Genomic DNA, 27,201 nt, shown 5'->3' with positions numbered 1-27,201 from the left:
CACAGCCAAGTCGCAGAAAACTATTTGCTAGCAGACGAAAAGGTTCTTTGAAACGGGGGAGGTCGTTATCTGTACATACAGCTATCCTATAGATCTATTTCTAAAACAAGCTTGTGTTATAGAGTATATTCAGTTAATGTAATGTAGAGACGACAATTTCTGATAAAATTCTTTTAGCATAATTTGCATGGCAATAGTACAAATGACGTTTGAGTGTGACTTTAAAGACCGACGAACGGACATACTCATGCTATAAAGTAGCTATGATGATATTAAAGATCTTAAGACAGGCGCGGCAGCCGCTCGGCAGCCGCGCGCCAGCCGCATGTAAGCCTCGGTGAAATCCTCATATTATAAATTCAGCAGGATGTCTAAAACTGTTCCTAAACAGAAAATTCACCTTTGCGGATTTTGAGGCTTATGTGCGACTGGAGCGCGGCTGCCGAGCTCTAATTTTAAGTAACATAAGTCTAAATTTAGAATAAAACTAAAATAAAAATGTTACAAAGTAGAATATTACATTGTAAAAATTTGGACCGAATAATATTCAAAGGGCTGGCAACATCTGGATGGGAAACTAAACAATATGATAAAATAGTGGTAAGATTTATTTCTAGTACTGATAAATCATGTATCGTATCATATACAGAATACAGATACATACAATAATACAATTTTCTATTGGAGTGGAACCAGTATTGAGCCATACTGGATAATCATGTATCGTATCGTATTACATTTAGATGCATACTATTATAAAATAGTGTTTAGCTTATTTTCTAGTATGGCTTTAAATATGATAAATTTTCCGCTAGAATAGAACCTGTACTTGTATCGTATCGTATTATAGAGACTTACTACTATAAAATAATGATCAGATTTATTTTAGTATAGCTCAGAAAATGATTAATTTTTGCTGAAATAGAACCGGTTCTCAGCCATACTGAAACAGCATGTATGGCACCGTTCTGCGAATATCAAAATAAAAATCATGGAAATGGCCCCTCGAACTAACAAAACTGGAAACAATATAAAATTTAATATAAAAAGAAGCGCAGCCACTGTATAATATACTTATTTTAGGTAGGAGCTGGGTCTGCAGGTTGTGTGCTAGCTAACCGTCTTACAGAGGATGCCAACACTAAAGTATTGCTTATTGAAGCTGGCCCAAAGTAAGATCAACAAAATTATATTTTGAGTAGCAAAGCTATTCCTCAAATAGAATATTCAATGTTTGTACGTTAGTCACTTTATCAAAGAGTCATTATATAAGATTAAGATTCCTGTTCTATTTCCAAAAAAAATAATAATCCACCCCCAAAAAGCGACGAAAAAACATTTCATGACATATCAAAAGCTTTTGATACAGACACACACACACATACATTCTATCTCTTTAGAAAAATGTTATCTATTATATTTTTTTCAGAGATACGATTCTTGGAAGTAAAATTCTTCAATGGAAAATCCACATGCCAGCTGCACTGACTTATAATCTTTGCGATGACAAGTAAAAATTATATCTTTAAATGATTTATATCACCTCCTTGAGTATCTTGTATTTCATCAATTTTGTTTCAACTTTACTTACAATTTGTGTATATTTATAAATTTTTATTTTACTTATTAAGTTCTGCTACTCTAAAATCCTTGATGAATAATAAATAACCCTTTATGTCCAAAGTATAAGGAAAATTCTTGAAGAGTTCTGCTGAGTTTGAGCTGCCGATTATGTACACAGATTCCTCGGTTATTCCTCATCCTATCTCAATAATTACTACTAGCAAACTTCAAACTTCTAAAAAAAATCAAAATTTGAAACATTAAAATTTCGAATGTATTATGTATAAATCGAAGCACCGAGGAAACTATGTACACAATCGGCAACTCAAATTTAGTTGACCCTTGAAGAGTAATTTTGTTGAAAGACAAAAGTAGTTTACCTAGTATATGATATTATTATTATTGTTATTATGGCTTGTCTACTACTACATACTAGTTTCACAAATAGAAATATGGATCATACTTTATTTCATTTCGTTCGCAAAATAAGTCAGCTATAAATAGTTAGATGGATTATCTATTATTCTGATGTAGATCCTAGATTTAGAGAAGCTACGATATTAATTAATATTGATATTTATTTTTAATAGTGTAAGCTACTCTATAATAATAGCAAAAGTTAACTAGGGTCTGTCCGTCGGTCCGTGCGATTTACTCAGCTGCTATTAAAGCTATACTTTCAGTTGGCATTTGAAAATTAATCAATAGTGTTGGAAATAAGAACAAAGCCAAGTCGCTACAAATAGCAGAAAGCAATTTGCTAGCAGACGAAAAAGGTCTATAACATGGGAAACCAGGTAGTTTTCTGGTTAAACATCTATACTATAGATTTATTACAGGTATAACTGGTATTATCACACATTACCCCAGAAACATTGCAACAACAGGACCATGTATTGGCCCAGGTGAGAACTAAATTTAGGCATTTTAAGGGATAAGACAAATGACAATGAATTTATGCCATTTGATAAACAAAATTACACTTAACATCATTGGTTGGAAAGTTTAGACGTTGCTAGTTTTAACCAATTAATCAAGATCTTACAACAGTTAATAAATGAGAAAAACTTTAGGTTCCAGTGAAATATACAATCTAATATTCCCTTATTGACTAAAATATCCGTGTATAAAGTAACAGGATTTGTTTAAGTCTTTCTGTCTGTACTGAAAGATCTCTCTAATTGCTGAACCCAAATGGTTCTTCTTTACAAAGTAGCTTATCATAGGTCCTTAGAAGGTGTATAACTAATTTGGAAATTTTCTTTTTAAAACTAATGTTTTACTTTTAAAGTGTGGGGTATCCCTCTAAAAAATTACTCCTTCCACCCCCGAAGGATCTTTTTTTTTATTTTTCCTTATTTAAAACTAAAATAAAAATCCAGCAATTTAATGTAGCCGCTAGTGTATAATATATCTACATATAATTAATTTATCTCAAACTAACATTGTCAACTGTAGAACTAACATTTTAATTGGTTATGTTATTATCCTACTTTTTTGCCATCAAAATTCGGATCTACTGCAGTTCATGTTAAATATTGCTGGTAAGCAATATTTCCAAAAATCTATGAATTTTAAAGACTGCTAGCTGCCAAACGGCTGAACGTACAGATCATGCCCGCACACTGTTTTAAGCGGCATAAGAAGGCCTACAAATAATCTGGAATAGTCATAAATCAATAATGCATAATCATCTCGCAGTGCAAAGAAATGTGCGAAAAAGACCTATTTTATGCGTTTTTTCTTCAGTGAAGCTTTCCCTGTGCATAATTGAATCTTGGCTATTCCAGATTATTTGTAGGCCTTCTTATGCCGCTTAAAAGGAGTGGGGACAAAACACCTAATTTAAAAATGCCTAACTAAAAATGCCTAACTAAAAACACCTAAGTTTAAAAATACCTAATGTTAAAAACACCTATGTTAAAAACACCTAATTTAAAAATGCCTAATTTATAAATGCCTAATTTAAAAACGCCTAACTAAAAATGCCTAACTAAAAATACCTAATTTTAAAAATGTCTAATTTTAAAAACGCCTAATTTAAAAATACCTAATTCTAAACTATCTAAAGGCCTAATTTAACATTGCCTAATTCTAAAATATCTATTTTTTTCACTAAAATACTTAAAATTTTGATAACATTAATCCAATTGGCTGATTGTTCTTGCTGAAGGATCCAATATGGTTTATCTTTACAATGAAGCTTCCCGTAGGTCATGGGAAGGTTTATAACGCTTTTGGGGAGGTTACCAACACCTTCCAATGAGAAATCGCCCTTTGAAAAAATCCCCCCCCCCCTATCCCCGTTTTTTTTATATTTCTTCAATCTTTCTTTATAAAACTAGAACTGAAATGGGGGATGGTCAACTATCACCCCCCAAGAAACCGACGCTACGGCTACTTAGGTTATGAAAGAAGGCAATAAAAATTAAAATTAATTTTCTTTGTCCTTCAAGCTTTGATTTTACTAATTAATTTAATTCTCATGTGAGGTGCCACAAAATAATCATAAAATTTTATTTTTAACAGCGAAGCTTTTCTATAATTAAGGTCGGTCCGTCCGTACATCCGTCCAGTTTTCTATTTCAAACTATATTTTGAAATTGTGGAGAGGGGCCATTACCCCCCCCCCCCCCCCAGACTAATTGAATTCCCCTCGGCACTGCAATCGCCCCTAGAGGACTCTAGGGGGTGTAGCCACCAGTTTAATATATTCAACAACAGTTTTAAGATAAGCTTAAAATTAGGTTTTTTTAAATTAGGTATTTTAAAATTAGGTATTTTTAAACTTAGGTATTTATAGTTAGGCATTTATAAAATTAGGCATTTTTAAAATTAGGTGTTTTGTCACATTAGGCATTTTTTAAATTAGGTATTTTTAAATTAGACATTTTTAGATTAGGTATTTATAAATTAGGTGTTTTGTCACGTTAGACATTTATAAAATTAGGCATTTTTAAATTAGGTATTTTTAAATTAGGTGTTTTGTCCCCACTCCGCTTAAAATGGTGTGCGGGTATGATCTATACGTTTAGCCGTTTGGCAGCTAGCAGTCTTTAAAATTCATAGTTTTTTTTTGAAATATTGCTTACCAGCAATATTTTACCATGAACTGCAGTAGATCCTAAAATTCTTCTAAAGCTCCATTCATTGAATATTTGTTTCAGAGGTAGAGTGTGGGGTGGATCAAGCTCCCTGAATGCCATGGCATATGTCAGGGGACATGCTCTTGATTATGACAGGTCAGGAATAGTTATTTATCGCATCGTATTATAGACAGCTTTCCGCAAATATTAAAATGAAAAATTACAAAATTGAAACCAGTTTTATAAGTCCCGACAGGCCGACGGCCCGTCCTAACAAAACTGGTATTCATTTTATGATTTCTCATTGTCATAAGTAAAACTACGATGCTATAAATGATATGCATGGGTGAAACATGGTTCTGTCCAGATTTTTCCATAAAAATTCAATAAAAGTCCCCAAAGTTGTTATGCTAATGAATAAGAAAACTTTTGGGGACAGTGTTTCCTCCCTCCCTAGTGTAGGAAGGAATAATGGAGATGGGGAGAAGGTAGGGGTAGGGATAAAGATAACGAGGGAGAAAAGCAGAAAGACAGAAGGAGTCATGTCATGCATTTGATTATGCCAGGATGTTAAATACTTGTCTAAGTTTCCAAACAATCTGTCAATGAGTCATGTAAAATAGCCCTGCAGGGTTACAGAGCCCCCAGCACTTATCAAAATTTAATTCCAAAATAATGGAGGGGGTTGGTGGGGGGGGGGGCGAGGTTGGGTGATAAGTTCTTCGTTGGTTATTGGCCACTTTGAGGGAAAGCACCAAAATACTCATATTGATTTTGTTTTCATCTAGATGGGAATCTGAAGGTGCCAAGGGCTGGAGCTATGAAGATTGTCTTCCTTATTTTAAGAAGGCCCAGGTTAGATTCTCACATCCTATGCCTATGTTACTAAAAATCTCTGAATTATATGTCTTGGATTTATAAGTAATCTTTTATACAAAAATTCATGAAAAATATTTTTATAATCTAACAAGGAAGATAATATGTAAAAATGCGTTTTTAAAATGAAAAAATTAGAAGAGAAGGCTCTTTATAGATCCACTTACATTTTAAAACTTTATTAAAGAGTTGCTATGTTTGTTACAATACTCCTTATCGTCCAAATATATCCTTTTTTAATAATTAAATAATAGAACAACAATTTCTATCATAATTTGAAAATATTTGAAATAGACTATTGTTTATAATAAGATACAATACATGATTTTTCAGTGTGACTTAAAAGCAGTTCTAATCCAGCGGATATTACTCTGTTTTGAAGACATACTTAAAAAGCTTTATTTGAAATACTTTAGACGCATGAATATGGAGAAGATGACTACAGGGGAGGATCAGGACCCCTGAAGGTTTCACGGGGCACCAGTCATAACCCTCTACACCAAGCCTGGCTCAAGGTAACCCTACTTTTCTACAGGGGAGGATCAGGACCCTGAAAGTTTCACGGGGCACCAGTCATAACCCCTTACGCCAAGCTTGGCTTAAGGTAACCCCATTTTCTATGATCGAGTTTGAAATTGTGTAAACTAGTATTGTCAAACCAATCAATTCTATATCATTTTTATGCATTTAATTTCATGTTTACTTCCTGTCGGCGGGGGGGAGCGCCCCCCCCCCCCTCCAGTTTTTTCTATCTCATTTTCTGTGTGTTAAAGATAGAGGGCCATAACTCAGTGACTTTTTAAGTATGGGTATGACACATAACTGAGAGTTGGAATTTGTTTAATATCTCCATCCTAGCGGGCATAGGATGCCAGCACAGCTGGCAGGGTCATCCAGGTAAAGAGCAAAAATATTTTTTTGACTGAAACAAAGCATTATATTTTAACAAAATACTTAAAAATCCTCTAGTAGTAAACGAAGATGATTAAAGTCCCTCCACAGATTTTGACGTCATACGATAGAATAGCCAATGAGAGGCCAGTATACACTGTAATTGACCAATGGTAAAATTTATGCTGGCCTCTCATGGTTATTTTATTGTATGACATCATAATCTGTGAAAAGACTTTAATCATCTTCGTAGTAAACCCTTAAATAGAATTTAGGTGTTAAAGTCAATTTTTGGTTTCAGGGATGATCCTGCAGGTCTCCAGAAATCTTTTAAAGCCTCCTATGACCGCAATTTTTTACTTTTTAAATTATCAAAATTTCATAATGATCCGCCGACCGCTGACTGTCCGTTTGTCCTACCGTTTCAATACTTCGCTTTTATGAATGGTGTTATTCTTGTTATTTTGTTGTAGGCGGGACAAGAGGCAGGCTATCCTTTCACAGAAGATATGAATGGATTTCAACAGGTTTGTGTTATTCTTTTATATATTTCAATAATAGATTATTAGATTATACACACCAATAATTGATTTTACCATATTTTTTTTTCTTTCTGGTTTTTGGTTTGAGAGTTTTTTAGTAAAAAAAAATAACTAGTATAAGAATCTCATAGGTAAATTTGTAAACCTTGTAAATTTGTAAACCTTGTAAATTTGTAAACCTTGTAAATTTGTAAACCTTGTAAATTTGTAAACTTTGTATACCTTATGTAGGAAGGAGTGGCTTATATGGATGCGACTATTCACAAGGGTCAAAGGTAAATTATCAATTCTTTAGATTTAGGTTTTGTCTAATATTGTCCCTGGTCTAATATAGACTAGCACTTTAATCAAAAAATGTACTTTTGACAATTTTATTAGAGTTTAACAACAAGGCTGACAACTTCCATAAAAGCAAAGCTCTGAAATCTAACTATATAACAAACGAACATAAACACTTGTAGAGTGTTAAAACTTAATAAGCAAAATATGAATTTAAATGTATTTAAGCTTGTTGCAAATTGCGTAAATATAGTTTTTTGTTTAAGGACATACTTACATTCTTGGGACTTGGTTGTAGAGATGCTTCGTTTAAACTATTGTCGCTGGTTGTCTTAGGAATCATTGATACAAAAAAAGATTAATATGATTGCAATATCAAACAAAACATTTTTGTATAAAAAAAAGTTAAAAATTAGAATGTTTAAAATGAACGTCTTACTTTCTGGTAACTATTATAGTATTACACTATGCTTTCTAGATCGTATTTAAGTTTTAAGGAAATCACCGTACAAAGACTTTAGACTTTTATATTCATTATAAGAGTAATTTTTTTCTCTACATTTCATATTAAAACAAGGATGACAACATCCATAAAAGCACTGAAGCGGTAGGACAAACGGACATTAACACTTATATAGTGTCAGAACTGAATAATCAGAATATAAATGTATAAAAGTCGAAGCAAAATTGTAAGTAAATTTGTTGAAAAACTGCTTTATACAGGATATTATTTATGGACATACTTACATTTTTAGGACTTGATTATAGAATTGCTTCGCTTATAACAAGATTCTTTGTTGTCCCAGGAATCAATATACCAAAAATCAGATCAATCGGATGATTCAATCACATAAAAATTTGTTGTTAAAAAAGTAAAAAAAATCAACATGTTTAAAATGTCCGTGCGGACATTTTGGTAATGATTATAGAGTTGTTACGCTTTCTAAATCGTGCCTAACTATTAAAGGAATCACCATGCAAAATTTGAAATCAATAGGACAATTCTAACATGGCTAAATTAACGAAAAAAGCTATCCGTTACGGACGGACGGACCGACCCTAATTATAGAAAAGCTTCGCTTTTAAATAGACTTTTGACTTCAAATTATAAATTTGTTATAAATTGTACAAATTAATATTGTAGATGTAGTGCTTCTGTAGCTTATTTACATCCAATCCTATCCAGACCTAATCTAGACACAATTACAAATACTTTGGTTACCAGAATCATATTTGAAAATAAAAAGGTAAGGTTTAGTTTATATAACGTTTGCGCTTGTTGAGTTCGAGTCTCGTCATAAATCAAGACGTTACAAAAAGGTTTTGTTCAAATGTTACTATATAAATGGATTTAGAATACTTGGATATATTACAATTTAGGTTGCTAATATGGACCTCATTCATTGGTCAGTTATTCATCCAGTAAGTGGGGAGGGGATCAAGTAATGGGGGTAAACGAGGGGTATCGTTTTTTTAGCCATCTGAAAGTATTACTTTATTAGAGTGCATGTAAATCTGGTGCAACATCCAAATAATTATTGTCGATTACTAAGTATGTATTTTACAATGTTAGTTAGAGTCACTCCATACGACATTATTTGATTTACATACAAATGTATGTTATTAGAAGGTTGCAGGTTGTCTATTGGGTATTATCTAACATAATTCGCATTTTTAACAATAAATAAGGACCAATCATTACTATATACAGTTAAAACCATTTGAAAAAGGTCTTACAATTAAGGTGATAAGATGACCCAAGCCAAAAAGTGATCGCTGATAATATATTTTTTTCGATAATGTATTATTTTTATAGGCTGTTGGTTTGGAGGTAGTTGAAAATGGGGTAACTAAGGTAGAGTGTAGTTTTTTATCCTCCATTCAACGGTACAATTTTAGCATATCCTCCATGATGTCAAACTAATCACTACATCTGTAGATTAAAATCATTGGTTGAAAAGTTTGAACACAATTGAACAATCCAAAATAACTTAAAGTGCTATTTTTGTGTCATAAAATGAAATAACATGACTATAAAACTTTGAGATCCAGAAAAAAAAATTAAGTATAGAATAGGATTCAGGTAGAAGATTCTGCCTGGCTAGCCCGAAATAAAAATGAATTTTTGACGGACCTAAAAGTGCTTATGGCTTTTTAAAAAAACCCATGATTTCAGAAATCATTTAAAGATAATAAAATAAATATCCTAATAAAAAAATTAAAGGCAGTGTATTAGAGCAATTACATGTTTTATTTTTAGAAAATCCGTGCAGAAGAAATAATCTTATCCGGAGGAGCAATTAATTCACCACAGCTACTTTTACTTTCTGGTGTGGGTGACTCTAAAGATTTGAAAGAGGTAAGTCCAGGACAAGGACATCCAAGATTTTTTTGAGAGGGGGGGGGGGAATCATATGTGTTTCCAAATATGTTGGGGCCGAAAATTTTGTTGTTGATTATAAAATAAAACCCTTAAACTAATACCAGTTTGTTAGTCCAGGCCTGACAAAAAAAAAATTCTACATTTTGCTTTTCTCCTTTTTATGTTTTACTTTGTAGGTTGGAATCGAACCTGTGCACCATTTACCGGGAGTGGGACAAAACCTGCAGGATCATTTAGGTAATCTACTACTCTGAAAAATAAACCAATCACGCGTCTCCTTGTAAAAAGGAACCAATCACGTGTCTCCTTGTAAAAAGGAACCAATCACGTGTCTCCTTGTAAAAAGGAACCAATCACGTGTCTCCTTGTAAAAAGGAACCAATCACGTGGCTCCACTTAAAAATGTACTAATCATATCTCCACGTAGAAAATGTTCCAATCATATGTCTCCTTGAACCAATCACATGTCTCCTTTTAAAGATATTAACGTACTATTGGATGTATTTTATCAAAATAGACATTTGATTGGTTCTGGTTTTGTTTATCCTATTAATGCTGTGTTATTTTCTCCTTAGTAGGTTCTTGTTTGCAATATTTTACTTCAGTTAAAAGTATAAAATTAACTTATTTGATTATTAGGTTGTTTTTATACTTGTAAAAACTGCCATAGAAACAAAATAGTATAGTTAGGTATTTATTTCAAATTAATCCTAATATAAAAATAAATTATTTTCAAAGACCGCAAAAAAAATATTGGAAAACTCAGCTGCTATTTAAATAGAAAGTCGAATTAAAATATATATAATTAGCATTTATCGTTTAAACTGTTTTTAACCTATTTTTTAATCATATATCAAAAATATACTATGACACAAGTAGAATCAGACTGCAGAGCCCAAATTTGAATTAAGTCCCCAATAAACTTTTTTGGGGGGATTTAAAAATTAATTTTATATGTTGCTGTGATCATTTTGACGGGAGCAAAGGCAACTTTTAGTTTGGGGTTAAATTGTTTCTTACAGAACAATTTTATATGATTCAGTTTATATCAATACAATAATAAAAAAAACTACTCTGTTCGATGGAAATAATTTTTTTTCTAAAACAATTAATTTCAGTGAAAAATTTAACATAATACAATAAAACACATAATGCTGAAGTCAAACCAATAAGATTTCTTGTTTCATTTCAATTATTTATAATTTCCGAAAGAGTGTTTTCACAAAGTGACTTATTTACAATGTAGTTAAATAATTTTTATTTAATTAAAATGAAAAGAATGAAAACTATACACGTAAAAGATGCATACTTTTTAAAAAATATTTTAAAAAAGGTAGTTTGAATAATCTTATTTTATATCATATTTGTATATGTGTCAAAAATAATTTTGTTGTATTGCATAAACATTTGTTGACATCTTGTCATGTTGACATCAAATTTAACCCTTTACAGCCAATTTTTATGTATTTAAAATAGGTGAGAGAACACAAACATGTTAATGTTAATTCATTGGTATATTGTAAAGATTTAACTTTTTAGTGAATTTTTATAGTAAAATCATAAGGCCTAATTTTACTCTATACCAGAATACAATATTTATGAAGCAAAACACTCTAAAAGCTACGAATTTTACCCAAATAAAAAAAAGCCTTTTGCTCTCGTCAAAATGACCACGGCAACAGTAAAAATTAATATTTAAATCCCCCAAAAAAAGTTTATTGGGGACTTAATTCAAATTTAGGCTCTGCAGACTAATTCTACTGGTGTCATAGTATATTTTTTATATACGTTTTAAAAATAGGTTAAAAACAGTTTAAGCTTAAACATTTTTTTGAAGTTTTCAATTGAAATAGCCAGCTTGATTTGTTTTTGGAAAAATTGCCTGTTCATGAATTTCATCATTAGAAATACTATATTTAGAAATGTATGTAGCCCAGAACTGTAAGAAACCTATCACACTGTATTCTGATCAGAAAGGTTTAAGGATGATCCAAGTTGGCCTCCAGTGGTTTTATAACAGAACAGGTATGTTGTTTCTCTGACAAAATAAGGAGGTGGGGGTAGTTTTTAGTTTACTTGTTTATGTATGTTAGGTCAGGTTAGGTTCAGTTATATTAGTTATTGGATAGCCCCACAGAGTAATTAGGGGGGAGGTGGGTCCAGTGCTCGATAGTCACTTTGAGGGAAAGTACCTAAAATTTATCTATCATTCAAGACTGATTTTCATGAGTTGGAACCTTAAAACAAAGGAACCTAACTTGCAAAGTCGTACAAATCTAAGCACTGTCTAACTGTTTTCCTAAGTTACTCAAATGTGGAACTGATATTAAATATTTTCAACATCAGTTAACTGATGTGCTATTTTTACCAGGTTCAGCCGCCAGCGCCCACCTGGAATCTGGAGCATTTATCCGCAGTCATGCAGGTGTCCCACATCCGGACATCCAGGTTGATTAATAGCTTTTCCAGTATGTCTTCGAAACCAATAAATATCCCGTGGATTAGAACTGGTTCTAAATTATACTGAAAAGTCATGTGTCTTACCGTATTAATCCAGTATTCTACAAATGTAAAAATGTACTATCATAGGATTAAAACCAGTTTTGTACGCCCGTTTTAGTATTAAAATTGTACATTTTTATAACCGCGGAAAGCTGTTATTATAAAATGCGATAGATAACTATACCTATCTTTTACTATATAAATAAAATATCTACAGACTTCTAAAACGATTTGGCAGTATTCTTCAAAGAAGTTGTATCAACTTTTTCACTTTTTATTTAAGATAGCTAGCCGGCTCTTTTAGTTAGTAGTAGATGTAAAATTTTTCATAGAATTCAGATATGCAATCGGTTTTTTTGTAGACCTCTTATTTTTTAAGTAATTTAAGTTTTTAAAAAAAAAATTAAGTCGGTTTTAAGGTACTAAAACGCAACAAAATAAAAAAAGAAAATGGCCAGTATGAACAAAAATAGTAAGATCTTTAATTCTGTTAAGTAATTATTGAAAAAATCTATTTTGTTAACCTCGAATTAATCAAAACTTTGAAATTAAAAATATCCTCTCACAGGCATAAACAGTATGTGTTCATATATACTTTTTGAATGAGAAAAATAATACGAATCCAGTTTAAGCAAAATTGAAAAACTTTTATAAAACTAAAATAAAAAATATAAGTTTATTTTAAGAATCATAATTTTCGGCTTTAAAGGGTTAGCTTGAATAAAACCTGAACAAAACCTAAACAAAAGACAATGCAATGTAGCAGATATTTTTTAAACACAAGAAACAATAATGTATTTTTAACTGCATTGTTTTGAAGTTTATAAACAGACTGATGCATATTTGTTCATAATTTTTCATTCTTTACATGTTCTGTAATATCACTATATTTATTGTAGTATCTATTGTATATATTGTATGAACGTTCTCCTTTTTTTTGGCAATTCTATTGGTTAACTTTATAGGTTAAGCTTCGCGATTTGTCAATTTTTGCGATTTGTGATTGGCTAGTTTAGTAGTTACAATTCTTAAAATAAACTTTTTATTTTTTTTATTTTTTATTACAATTTTTTAAAACTTTTTCAATTTCGCTTAGAATGGATTCGTAATATTTTTCTGATTCTAAAGGTATATATGAACCTATATTTTTTATGTCTGTCTGATAAAATATTTAGGTTTAAAGTTTTTATTAAACCGAGATTAAAAAAATTGATTTTTTCAATAATTACTCAACAGAATTTTAAAAGTAAGGTGTCAAATTAAAGATCTTACTATTTTTGTTCATACTGGCCATTTTCTTCTTTTATTTTGTTGCGTTTTAGTACCTTAAAACCGACTTAATTATTTTTTTTTTAAAACTTAAATTACTTTAAAAATAAGAGGTCTACAAAAAAACGATTGCATATCTGAATTCTATGAAAAATTTTACATCTACTACTTACTAAAAGAGCCGGCTAGCTATCTTAAATAAAAAGTGAAAAAGTTGATACACCTTCTTTCCAGTAAATTACAAATACACCCTCCGATCCCATCTGTCCACATTTAAAAAAAGAATAAACATAATATGTAATAGGACTTTTAGCGCAACTTATTTCCTTTTGACTAAAACAAATAGTTACTCAGGGATTCTAATGGTACGAAAAAGTTATGTATACCCCCAATCATGATAAGCAAAATAAAAAATGCTGCTGTATTATAAAGAAAAGTTGCTAGTGTGAACCAACTAATCTAGATCTAGCAAAACAACCTAATGTTTTTAAGCCAATGAATAAGGGAATGTGTTAAACATATGTTTTAAAGGTATCAGTAAAATTTATAGTCACTTGTTCCATTTCTCAAATGGTCTCTTTTTAATATTGAAACTTATTTTTTCTTTAGGTTCATTTCCTGCCATCTCAAGTGATAGATCATGGTAGGAAACCACCATATTTAGAAGCATATCAGGTAAATATCAGGGATCTCAAGGGATAAGACGATAACCGATAAATTTCTGTATATCCACAATAATGATTTTTAAAATTTTATCTTTTGTAGATCTAATAGGTGGTTGAAACGTTTGGACTCTCAACTTAAGGACACAATCAATCAAAATTTAAAGTTGTTAAGTTAACCGAAAATGTTATTATAAAACTAATGTAATAAACAGTCAAATACCCTCTCCCTCCCTGGGTAAACTTATTTGGCTCAGTAAATGAATATCTTTGTGGATATTTAACTACTAATGAGCGCGTTTTTGGTTATTCAACTACCATTGAGTTTTACAACAATTGAATATTTAGATATTAGATGAATATTCACGTGATTATTCGCAAACATTGAGCGCATTTTTGGATAGACAACTACAATTGAAAAAATGTGTGAATATTTAAATACTATTGAGTTTTACAACAATAAAATATATAATTAACATTCTAAATATTAGCATTTTCTAAAAGTGCAGCGGATTGTATTAATCATCTGTCTTTAGGATATTAGAAAGGCCTGGAAATATTTACGTCTCTCAGGCAACTATTTATTCATAGTCATAAATATTCATAGTTAAATCTTCAAAATGTTCATATATGACCTAATAAAAAATATATATATAGAAGCTTCGCTGAAAAGGAAAAAACACAGGGAAGGGGGTCAAAAGATTTGATTTTCAATAGCATTGCAAAAAAGTATATTTCCCGTTCTTTGGAAATAAAAGAGTTATTAGAATAGAGGCACACTTACAATTATTCTTTGGGAGTAAACTACAGCATAAGATAAAAAATATTAAGCAAATATAAAACAGCCTAACAAGGTAATAAAAACATGAAGGGAAGGAGACATTGGGCAGTTTATTACACTAGTCCCAAAGTTTTATGATAACTTTTTCGATATCTTTGGCTTAACAACTTTGGAGACTTTTATTAAATTTTTATTTTTTATTCAATAAGTTGAGTGTCCAAACGCTTCAACCACTTAATATAATCTACTGTAACTTAAATTGTAACTTTGTGTATTATAGATTTATTGTATGTGTCCCTCTACTGTTTAACTTTATTGTGTAAACCTGCAAACTTGCAACATTCCATAGAACAATATATATAGAATTTTCCATCATCCTGAGCTGGATCTTTAAATCATTTTAGTGGTGAGCCAGATCGGGGTGAGCCAACTTTCCACCAATGAGAGCACAGCATCTTATAAAATGCCGCGCTGTGATTGGCTGAAATTCGGCGCACCCTGATCTGGCTCACCACTAAAATGATTTAAAGATCCAGCTCTGTTATATAAAGTAGTAAGTTTTTTTTTGTCTGTACCGAAGGATCTCGCTTACCGCTGAATCGATATGGCTCTCCTTTACAGTGACGGTTCTTTTAGATCCTGGAAAGGTTTATAACTATTTTTGGGGAGGTTATCTCCATTCTCCCAAGATGAATGACACCCCCCCCCCCCAAAAAAAAAAAAATATTTTTCCAACTCCCATCCAACAGCCTTTAAAAGGACTCTCCACAGAAAAATCAACTTTGGATTTTTGAAAATCTAACCTGAAATTATTATTCTCTGTTCAATTTTAGGCATTTTTTGTTTTTGTGGCATCGCGATCGAAGCCCTTTGAAATTTGTTACCTCCTTTAAGTGAATCCTCACGCCATTTAATTTGTGCTGCTTTAGTGATTTTTAGCTTCTATTTTTGCCACCGTTGCCGCATTCATCGCCCTTCTCTGCCGCTACTCCGCTGTTCATCGCTTTTTAATACATGCTCCCCTCTCCCTTGTTCAGAAATTAAATGGAGGTAGGGGGTGTTGTGTATAGCGACGTACGCAATGTATAGCGGAGTAGCGGCGGAGAAGGGCGATGAATGCGGCAACTGCGGCAAAAGATGGTTATATTTGGCGGAGGCGAACACAAAATGGAGGCGGCAGGATTGTCCAGTCAAGGAAGAGGATAAATCGTAGAGCGGCCGGTTGCAATGGAGCAAATGTTCTTTAGCGGCAAACATATATTGAGTGGAGGAAAGTGTAGTATATATTGTTATAGCTGCAGTACAAATAGGCGGCGGACAAAATTTTCAAAGGGCTTCGATCGCGATGCCACAAAAACAAAAAATGCCTAAAATTGAACAGAGAATAATAGTTTCAGGTTAGATTTTCAAAAATCCAAAGTTGATTTTTCTGTGGAGAGTCCTTTTAAGTCTTCATTAGACCAATAATTGTTGAATGATCGAATGAATATTATTATAAAATTCATATATAAAAGGAAATACTGCATGTATAATAAAAATATACAATAATTGCCCCAAAAACGATTCAAAACACTATAAAATGCAAAACATAAGCATTGAAGTATTTCTATATTGAAATGATCTAAGATGCCGATAAAACTGCATTCAATGACATCTTTCAACAAATTTTTAATAGTGAAGTTTTTCTATATATAGTCGACTCGTCTGTCTGTACCTGGCACAAGTGGTGGAGACCCTTGACCGATTTCTAGCAAATTGCTTTCTGTGTTTATATTTCCGACGCTATTTGCTGATTTCAAAGACCCAATAAAAATAAGGACAGGGTCTCCGCCCTGTGGGCAGAGTTATATAGAGCTCTATGGCCCTCTATTCATTTATCTTTGGTATATATCCATTGCGAACAATTTTTCGTTGTTGCTGCGCTACTTATATAAGGACATTAAAGTAAAACACTAGAGGGAGAAAGGGTTAAATAACTGTATATACCCATCGCCACCGCCTTGTGCAACCTTTCTATTAGGTCATTGAAAATCAACCAATGGTATCGCTTATATTGACACAGTCAAGTAGAAGTAAATAATTTAATACCAGACGAAAGAATTGAATGGAGGTAGTTGTCTGTATATACATCTATACTATAGATCTGTTATAAGAACATAATTGTCCTTGTTTGCAGATTTCTTGCAGCCATACAGCCATGGATTTATCCGCAACTATTGCTAAACTTACAATACTTCAAGGATCTTAAGGGATAGATCAATGGATGATTAATTTAAACACAGCCCCAATGATGATAAAGAAAAGGAATCCCTAATGTAGATTAAAATTACCGAAAAGTTTAGACAATGCTCGTTTTGAAATAACCAACTAAAATTCAATAAAAGTACTCAAAGTTTTTTCATCCATCGAATAAAATAACTTTGGGTACCAGTGTTATTTACAGACCAATGTCCCCTCCCTCCCTGGACAACTTAAAAGTTTGTTAAGTTTCTCGGTGACACAAATATTACCAATAGAATGAATGAAAGAGAGAGAGAGAGAGAGAGATTGAGAGAGATAGAGAGAGAGAGAGAGAGAGAGAGAGAGAGAGAGAGAGAGAGAGAGAGAGAGAGAGAGAGAGAGAGAGAGAGAGAGAGAGAGAGAGACAGAGAGATTGAGAGATAGAGAGACAGAGAGAGAGAGAGAGAAAGACAGAGACAGAGACAGACAGAGACAGACAGACAGACAGACAGAGACAGAGAATATTTTTGTTCATCAGTAGCGAATAAGAGAAAAGCCAAATAAAGTTATACATTATAGGAAATTAATAAAGCCCACTTTAAAAAAAAAATATTCAATTTTTTAGATCTAGAACGGACAAACCTTAGTTATAAAGCAGCAATGCTATTTAAGAGTAAGAAGGAATTGAAACTTTTGATTTTTTTATCAATAATATTTATTATTTTTCTGGGAACTTACAATCTAGAATGACTCAAAACTGCTCCATAATTTACCTTCCGTACAGTAGAAATTATATTATTTTTCGGCTACTATTTGAGATAGAAGATTCTCTGTACTAATCATTCTTGCTAAAAAGACAAAAATATAACTATAACGAACAAGCAAAATAAATCTAAAATAATATTTGGGGGGTAGATTTTTTTCAAATTAATCTTGTTGTTGATTAAAGCTGCATAAATACTCATTTTCTTATTTCTAGCTGAATAAAAATGATTAAGTAAAAAAAAACACGACTGCCTTTTTTTACCTAAATTTGTTCAGTTTTTTAAACAATTTTTTCTACGCTGTGTTCTTATTGATACAATTTACTGATAAGGGATCTAGATATACTATATTTATTCAGAGAGAGAGGGGACATTGGGCTGGTTATGATACTAGTACCCAAAGTTTTATAATAAAGTTTTCTTAGTCGTTGGCTTAACAACTATGGGGACTTTTCATTGGTTGATTCATTGCGTTTTAACCACTAATCTTAAATATACAGAAGGAGTGATTTTGTGTATCACCATTGGGGATGTACATAAATTTATCGGCCATTGTTTTATCTCTGTAGATCCCTGATATTTAATTATATTAAGGTACATGTGGGTCCAATGAGAGCCACCTCCAAAGGATGGCTGAAGCTGAAATCTAAAGATCCAAGGGAGGCTCCTCTACTTCAACCAAACTATTTAGAGGTAGAAATTTTATTATTCTAAATTCAAATTTGGAGAAAAAACTCTCTATAATGGGATACAATATATAATAGAGTCGATTATAATCCAACGGATTCTATTCATAATGTACTATTTATTTATCGCATAGTATTATAGACAGCTTTCCGCGTATAGTAAAATAAAAATTTTAAGAAGATTAAGTATATTGTTTTTATTTTATCATTCATGGAAAATTGTTTATAATACGATACGATACGCGCTTTTTCAGTACGGCTAAGAACTGGATCTAATCCAGCTATAATAATGGGGTTCGGTGCAAAACTGGAAATTATTTCCCGATTAATATCCGGTGGATCAGAAACGGTTCTCAGCAATGCTGGAAAATTATTTAGCATCGTATTATATCCAGTTATCTACGAATATAAAAAGTACAATTACTAGATAACCAGTTTTAATCTGATAGTTGTACATTTTATATCCGCGGAAAGCTGTTTATAATACGATGCGAGAAATAACTATTCTAGACTGAGCAAGATCGGTGGGAGATGAGACAATGTGTGAAACTTATGAGAGAAATATTTGCACAACCAGCATTTGATGAATTCAGGTTTATTTGTTTATAATTTTCTCGGATGCTATTTAAGATAGACTGCTGATTTTGTGTGTGTAAAGATACCCCATTCAAAAGATCGAATCCAGCGTAGCCGTATAAACTAACTTGTTATGTCGGTCATGCAACAAAAGATATCATAATTTAATAAAGATTTTCCAGTTATTTATCTTACCTTCTCTCTCTCTCTCTCTCTCTCTCTCTCTCTCTCTCTCTCTCTCTCTCTCTCTTTCCCTCTCTCTCTTTCTCTCTCTCTCTATCCCCCTCCCTTTCTCTCTCTTTTACTCTTTCTTTTTTTGTGGGCATGAGAACATCTGCTCAATAACTCACTTTGTCAACAAAACTAGCATATTTTGTAATTTTATCAGGGATCTAAAGGTGATAAGATAAAACAATGCCCGATAAATTCATGTACATCCCCAATGATCCCCCAAATTGTCCTTTCTGTAGATTACAATTAGTGTTTAACAGAACAATAAATAGATTACATTCTATACCAGTTCCCAAAGTTGTACTTTGAGGACTAGTGTAATAAACAGTCCAATGTCACCTGATTATTTTAGAGGACCAGAACTAGCACCTGGAGAATCTGTACAGACAGATGAACAAATTGATGCATTTATAAGGTAATCTTTTTGTGGCAAGGAAATATTTTTGTTCATCTTTTTAACAACTTAAAATATAAGTCGGTATTTGTGTTTTCTCCATGAATATTTAATTATTATTATTCCATTCGATGCATTTTTCTGAAATATAGTAGGTTTAATATTATTGAAAGTCTAGTTGGGGAAGTATTAAATAATATTTGGTTGAATAGGAGAACTTTACCATAAAAGTATTTTTTGTATTTTCTCTAAACCAATCAGCTTTGGAGTATTTTCAGCTCCATCTCAATTACATTATTCTACTAGCGGATACGCCCCCAGAGGCCTCTAGTGGCACTTTAAATGTTTTTTTTTAAAAATAATACGATACCTTGCAATTTTACGTAGGAGTCTCTATCAATATTCTACGATACCGTGCAATGTTACGTAGGAGTCTCTATTCGAGAGAAAAAAAATTAAATTTATTGTGATTTCTCTTGGGAGGGTGGTGGTACCCTCCCCCAAAATAATGATAAACCTTCCCGGGACCTATGAGAAGATAACCTGTTAAGGAGAACCCGATCGGTTCAGCGGTTAGCGAGATCCTTTGGTACAGACACATAACCACACAAAGTACAAACATCCTGTTACTTTAGTATAAGAATGTCCATTTAAATTGGTCCCGTTAATAATTTTTTCTATTAAGTTGTTATCTAAAAAAGTGCTTTTCAAACAATGAAAATTTTGCATGGAATAGGCCCTACCTCTAATGCCAAGAGTACATATTAGTACAATTATACAATGCTAGGTTTTATCAATAGTACAAAAAGTATAAACATTGATTTTTCTACAGGCAACCAAATATTCTAGCTGCAATCCCAAGAGGGCTGTAAACACCTTTCAATATAAATTTACAAATATATGATATCCTTGCTTTATGTTCTAGAGAGATGATCTAAAGAGATAAGACAATGTCCGATAAATTGATGTACATTCCCAATGATGATACAAAAATTACCCCATATAAAGATTTAATTTAGTGGGTGAAACGTTTGGACACTCAACTAAATCAACCAACCAATCAAAATTCATTCAAAAGTCCCCAATATATTTGAATTTTTCCAATTATTAAGAAAAGCAGTTATTTTCCATAGACAGACGGACAAACTGACCATAATTTTAGAGTATATACATAAAACTAAAAAATAAATCTAAAGCAACGGACAGGCATACGCAGATTTTGTATTACTCAGGGATCTTAAGGGATAAGACAATATAATACAAATCATTGTTCATATCCCCAATCTTGAAAAACAAAATATCGTCTTATGTAGGTTAAATTATCGCTTAAAAAGTTTTATTACTACTAGTTTGAAACTAACCACCCAAATAAGTACCCAAAGTTTTTAAGCCAACATAAAGATAACTTTGCCTTAAAACTTTGGGTACCAGTGTAATTTAAAGCCCAAGGTCCCCTTTCTCCCTGGCGTAATTAGTGTTAGGTTGACTTTTATAATGTTTAATTGGTCTAGCTCAAAGTAAAGATAGTTGCCAAACAAATTAAACAAAATGTCTTTTCCAGTATGGCTTCGAAACCGATTAACATCCGCTGGATTAAAACGGTTCTAAGCCATAATGAAATATTATGTATCGTATTGTATTATATTAGGTTTTCTGCGAATTTAAAAATGTACAATCATAATATAAAAAACTAACAAAACTAGTTTCAATCTTATATTTTATATCCGCTTATATTTTTATATCCGCGGAAAGCTGTTTATAATACGATGCGATAAATAATTAGTCTTTATACGCAGCAATTTTACAAATATAACTATTAAAAAACTTAATTTTGTTAACTTACATAAATCTATCAATAGTTTTGGATCATGGAAAGAAACGAAGTAGCTGGTTTGGTCGTATATTTTCACAGTAGCTTAGATAAGTTATTTCATTTTAGGTAAATGTTAATGATTGTCCTGCGTTGTTACTAACCCCCGCAGGGGGTAAAAATAGGAGAAAATCTTCTGTGAAAATACGACGAAACTCGCTTCTTCGTTTTCTTTCCATGATCCATAGTTTTTTAATATTTTAGAAGAGACTGATAGATTTTTCATGAAGTTCTTTGAAGATATCGGTAGAAAAGTTTGAACCTAACGAATTTCGGGATAGAATTTATAAAACTTTATGTACTAGTAGCATAATTTACAGTCCAATGTCCCCTCCCTTCCAGAAATTATCAGCCGAAGTAAAAGATAGTGTGGTTAACAATTTAAGATATTTTTACTGTTTATGTTAAAATTTTATAGATTTTATACAATTATAGTTTAGTATCACACTTCATAATCTTAAAATATAAATTTGATACAGAGAAAAGGCGATACATCAATGATGATACACAAAATTACCTCTCTGTAGTTTACAATTAGTGGTTGAAATATTTTGATGCTCAACTTAACCTAATTCAACAAAAGCTCTCAAAGTTGTTAGGCTAACGAATAAGTAAACGTTTTATAAAACTTTGGGGATTAATGTAATAAACAGTCTAATGTCCCCTCCCGCTTTAAACTTTTCTTAACATAAAAATTTTCTTTAATTTAGCTTCTGGTTTCGCCCCTAGCCTTTTAGGTTTTCTCCCTTGCAGGGATGCGAAGGATTTTTTTTATTGGGGGGAGGGGGGGACAACTTTATGGGAGGAGTGTCCCAATAGGCATAAAATAGGTTAAAACTATGGAATGGTCTGTAGGTATATTCTTTGAAAAGCGGCTGCCTATCCGTTTTGCGATCACCGATCTATTTACTGAGTATTATAGAGTAGATTTCTTTTATCCTTTTCTATTAAATATCACTTTCATAATTATGTTGACTTATGTATAAAAGTCGTCTTGCTAAATCTTACATTCTATTTTTGCCGTTTAAACAGACAAAAGACATGTCATTACTTGTGCAATAATTTTACATAAAAGTTTCTCGTCTATTGGTCTATTGCGTGACGGTATGTTTTGCCTGTGAATAATCTCGAATAGGCGAGATATAATGATGCAATGAGAATTGTCCTATCGACTTCAAATTTTGCATGATGGTTCCTGTAGTAGTTAGGTACGATTAAGAAAGCGTAGCAACTCTATAATCATTACCATAATATCCATACGTTCATTTAAAACATGTTGATTTTTGACTTTTTTAACAACAATTAAACCATCTGATTGATTTGATTTTTGCTGTACTGATTCCTTTTACAATATGGTACAATGTTATTATCAAGTCCTAAACATGTCAGTATGTCCTTAAACAGTATTCTGTATTTAAAAAGTTTTTTTCAACAAATTTACATATAATTTTGTCAAAACTTATAAATCTATATTTTGTATATTCAGTTGTGACACTCTACAAGAGTTAATGTACGTATGTCATACCGTTTCAGAGCTTTGCTTTTATGGATGTTGTTGTATCCTTGTCAAATTGTGTGTATTATAGGGAGAAGAGTGATAGTGCCTACCATCCATCCTGTACATGTAAGATGGGGGATACCAGTGATGATATGGCAGTTGTCGACAGAAGCACTAATGTTATAGGTAGGGTTGGGCCGGATATCCGGCAATATAATCTTTTATATTATACAATAAAATCCCTTTTTTCTAATTTTTAATGGCTGATTTTTTTTATTTTGAAGCTAGAAGAACCATTTTTTTAAAGAAAATGTTTAATGGTAAGGTATAATAATTTTATTTGTTAACAATTTTAGCCTTTATTGCAGAACTTAATTTATGGGAAAATAAGGATGACAACCTCCATAAGCACTAAAATTCATGAAAGGATATACAGACAAAACTAATTATAGAGAAGCTGTTCCGTTGATAAATATGCAATAATTCTTAGAATATATTTTATGCATGACCGACAGACTGATGGACAAAAAAAATTCTTACACTTGCTTTACTTGCTCATTGATACAGAGAATCTTCACAAACAATTTCAGCCGTTTATCTTCAATTGAAGCCGAGAAAATCGAATTTAGAGTTACGGACAAACTAACGGACAGACAAAGTTAAATAATAGAGTAGTTTCGATACTAAAAATAAACATACTCTAATTTATATATTGTAAAACCTTTAATATTATTACAGATTTCCTCGTTACATAGTTTGAAACTTCCATAACATTACCTCTTTTATATCATTGATTTTATAGGTTTGGAAAATCTAAGAGTTATAGACGCAAGTATAATGCCCAGCATTGTTTCAGGTTCAAATTTAATTACTGTATAATACTTTATTGTAAGTTAACATGTTGATAAACCTTTTCAAAAAAAAACGCGCGGCTAGAGCTATACTACACGGCAAGAAAAAACTTCTTAGTAAAAATATATTTCGCTTTATTCAAGTCTTCTCAATTCTAAATCGTTAGAGAGTTTCTATGATTATCCTTAATTTTTGTAGATTTTTTATGTGATTTTAGAGGATTTTTAACAAAAACAATTTCACAGCGAGCAGTTACTGACGGACGGACAGAGTAGCTAATAATAGATTTATTCAAATTTTAGCACAATTGTTTTTTTTATTTGTCATTCTTTTTTCAATGTTGATTTAATTATAGGTAATCTAAATGCGCCAACAATAATGTTAGCTGAGAAAGCAGCTGACATAGTAAGGGGTAGAGAACCCCTCCTCCCAGCCAAGGGTGTACAGGTTTTCAAAACCCCTATGGACAGACAAAGATAATTTTGTGTACAAGTTTTTAGATTTTTATAAAATCTTATGATGTATAGTTAAGATCTTTTTAATTTATTCCGTTATCCTATTATATAAAGTAGTAGACTTTTTTTGTCTGTAATGAAAGATCTCGCTAACCGCTGAACTGATTGGGTTCTCCATTTTAGGGAAACTTCACATAGGTCCTGAGATGGTTTTAGGCAATTTTATATTTCGAATTAAGTCTTTAGGTGGTTTTTGTCTATTTATTTGCTCTTTTCTACCCTATCAAATACAAAGCCCCTAGAGGCTAGGGGAGCAGCAGCTAGTCCTAATATAAAAGTAACAGGATATGTGTCTGTCTCTGTGTGTTCCGAAGGATCTAGCTAACCACTGAACCGATATGGTTGTCCTATACAGAGGTCTTTGGAAGGTTTAAGCTATTTTGGAAGAGGGTACCACCACCCTACGAAGAACGTTCACCCCCTCCAAATTCGTTAACTTTAGTCTTAAAACCGTAGAGTGGAATTTTTCCTAGGGGCGTAGCCGCTAGTTGTGTATGAAGTAAATACGCAAATAAATTCTTAATTTTACTTTTTGTGTTTCTATATGTAAATGTACTAGTACTTGTATAAAATAATAATAAATGATACCTAATGTGTTTTTGAATGTCATACTCTTAATTCGATAATAGTTATTTCTCGCATCGTATTATAAAATTAAACAGCTTTCCACTGATATAAAATGAACAATTATAAGAATAAAACAAATTTTTTTAGCCCCCAGATGCCAAAGGCACGGGCTTGTAGAGTTTTAAAACTGAATATATAAAATATAAAGTTTTGTAACAGGAATCAGTACTACAAAAATCAGATCAATCGAATGATTATATCATATAAAAAATCAATTTACTTAAAATGGACGTACTGACATTTTGGTAACGATTATAGAGCTGCTTTAATTTCTAAATCGTATCTAATTACTACAGAAATCATCATGCAAAGTTTGAAATCAATAGGACAATTCTAACATGCCTAAATGAACGAAAAAAGCTATCCGTTACGTACAAACGTACGGACTGACCCTAATTATAGAAAAGCTTCGCTTTTTAAAAGAAATTGTTAGAGGGGGGGGGGGAGGGATTTGAGACGAAACCCCAAAGAGACATATTTCAGAAATGTTTGATATGAAGACGATTTTAATTATTTCCAATCTTTATTTATTTATAGGAATTAACCTAATTTCACGAAAAAAGAAAGCTTTAAACCCAAACCATAATTTAGTTTTCTTCTTTATAAAGGGACAATTTTTTCCATATGAAGCGAAACAATAAAAACTTTGATTCATGATGTTTTTGGTAAAAACTATAAAAGTTTTTTTTTAAAGTTGATTTATAAATTTAAAAATTAAAGACATTTTCTTTTTATTTATTAGCTGCGCAACTAGAAAATAGCAAGAAAGGGTAAGGGCTAATTGGTGCTTACTTGCTTATAATTCCATATCGATTGTATGAATGTTGTTTTGGTCAGGATTTCAAAGACAATATGGTATAATATATCACTTTACAATAGAGGCTTCATAATTATAAAACTTACTTGTGATTGTTCTAGAAAATGTCCTAAGGCCCCGTACCATAAACGGAGGCCGTATGCAGTGGTACTGCGCCATGAAAAGGTTGTGGTGAAGATATGAGAGGTTGCAAGTGTACACTTTATTTGGCGGAGGCAGTTTCGTAGATTTTTTTATTTTTACGGATTTTATAAGTGTTTATAGAACAGAAAATATTAAACTAACAATAAATAAGCTAGATATATATAAAATAATGAACCAATTTAAAATTTATAAAATACATATTAAACGTTATAAAACAAAAAATTTATATCTAAAAAGATCTACAATTAATTATCATTTAATTTGAATATTTTAAGAAACAAATAAAGAAGGTACTATAAAATATTTTTAGTTTGTGTATGTTTGACTTTGAAAGAGCGTTTAACGGTAAACGTTACATATTTGTATTCTTTTGCTGTCCAAGATGACAAAAAAAAATATTATATTCAGAACTTTCTTAAAATGCTGAAATAATGAATATTAATTATGGGGAAAATAACGAAATCTACAAAAGCAGCCTCCGTCCTCTGCAGACTATTTGAGCCGTATTGGCCATGACATGTCCCAAAAAGGCTGTTTAGTGTATGTATATTCCTTGTGTATTTTCATGTAAAGAAGCCACCACTGCCTGTCTACTGCATCATATTTCAACTTTCTATTTGGGTGTGGGTCCAAATTGCTTGAAATATGAATTATTCCTCAGTCCATATTTAAAAAAACATGGCCATTAATTCAGTTATTTTCTAGGTGATTATTTAGTTTGAAGATTTTCTATATGTAAATGTTAAAAGGTGAAGTGATGTGAATTGGTTTGTTTTCAAGGTCATTAGAGTTGGCCCATAAAAAGTTGGCAAAACACAACAGATATAAAAATAGTTATTTATCGCATTGTATTACAAACAGCTTTCCGCAGGTATTAAATGAGAATTTATACAATTTAAACCTGTTTTGTTAACCTTAAGATCCGAAGGCCCTAACTAATAGAACTGGTATTAGTAATTTGATTTTTATTTTAGTATTCTTGGAAAATTGTCTCTAAAACGATGCTATACATGATTTTCAAGTATGGCTGAGAACCGGTTCTAATCAAGCGGTTATCAATCGGTATCGAAGCCAAACTGGAAATATGTTTACAGTAATATAGTCTCTAAAAATTTTTACATAGGTGTATTATCAAATTATCAATAAATTTTAAATTTTTTACCAGTTATAACC

At 31.8% G+C, this 27,201-nt stretch overlaps 1 protein-coding gene across 1 annotated transcript; it reads left to right on the top strand.

Annotated features, from left to right (window-relative positions):
* Positions 1 to 459: 459 nt before the first annotated feature.
* On the top strand, positions 460 to 24,983 carry LOC145333499 (choline dehydrogenase, mitochondrial-like). The gene is made up of 22 exons (XM_080178651.1): positions 460 to 600; positions 1,084 to 1,172; positions 1,430 to 1,510; positions 2,403 to 2,468; positions 4,731 to 4,805; positions 5,438 to 5,504; positions 5,942 to 6,040; positions 6,890 to 6,943; positions 7,190 to 7,233; positions 8,382 to 8,484; positions 9,054 to 9,092; positions 9,498 to 9,596; positions 9,797 to 9,857; positions 11,541 to 11,645; positions 11,992 to 12,068; positions 14,001 to 14,066; positions 18,413 to 18,511; positions 19,015 to 19,097; positions 19,664 to 19,726; positions 23,162 to 23,259; positions 23,876 to 23,929; positions 24,281 to 24,983. Exons 1-22 carry the CDS (start codon positions 499 to 501, stop codon positions 24,403 to 24,405), a joined length of 1,749 nt encoding a protein of 582 aa, XP_080034777.1. The 5' UTR covers positions 460 to 498; the 3' UTR covers positions 24,406 to 24,983.
* The last annotated feature ends 2,218 nt before the right edge of the window (positions 24,984 to 27,201 follow it).

Source organism: Acartia tonsa, chromosome 12 (genome assembly GCF_053477335.1).
Source record: "Acartia tonsa isolate MP-2025a chromosome 12, ASM5347733v1, whole genome shotgun sequence".
NCBI lineage: Eukaryota > Metazoa > Arthropoda > Copepoda > Calanoida > Acartiidae > Acartia > Acartia tonsa.
The sequence above is the reverse complement of the archived record's forward strand: the minus strand, read 5'-3'. Positions and strand labels throughout refer to the sequence as shown.

What these genes read in the sequence shown, in the direction of transcription:
- LOC145333499 (XM_080178651.1), top strand. Translation starts at nt 499, where the DNA reads ATGTTACAAAGTAGAATATTACATTGTAAAAATTTGGACCGAATAATA. An exon ending in AAACCTGCAGGATCATTTAG is followed by an intron (nt 9,858 to 11,540) that starts GTAATCTACTAC and finishes TACTATATTTAG; the next exon opens with AAATGTATGTAGCCCAGAAC. An exon ending in TTCAACCAAACTATTTAGAG is followed by an intron (nt 18,512 to 19,014) that starts GTAGAAATTTTA and finishes TAACTATTCTAG; the next exon opens with ACTGAGCAAGATCGGTGGGA.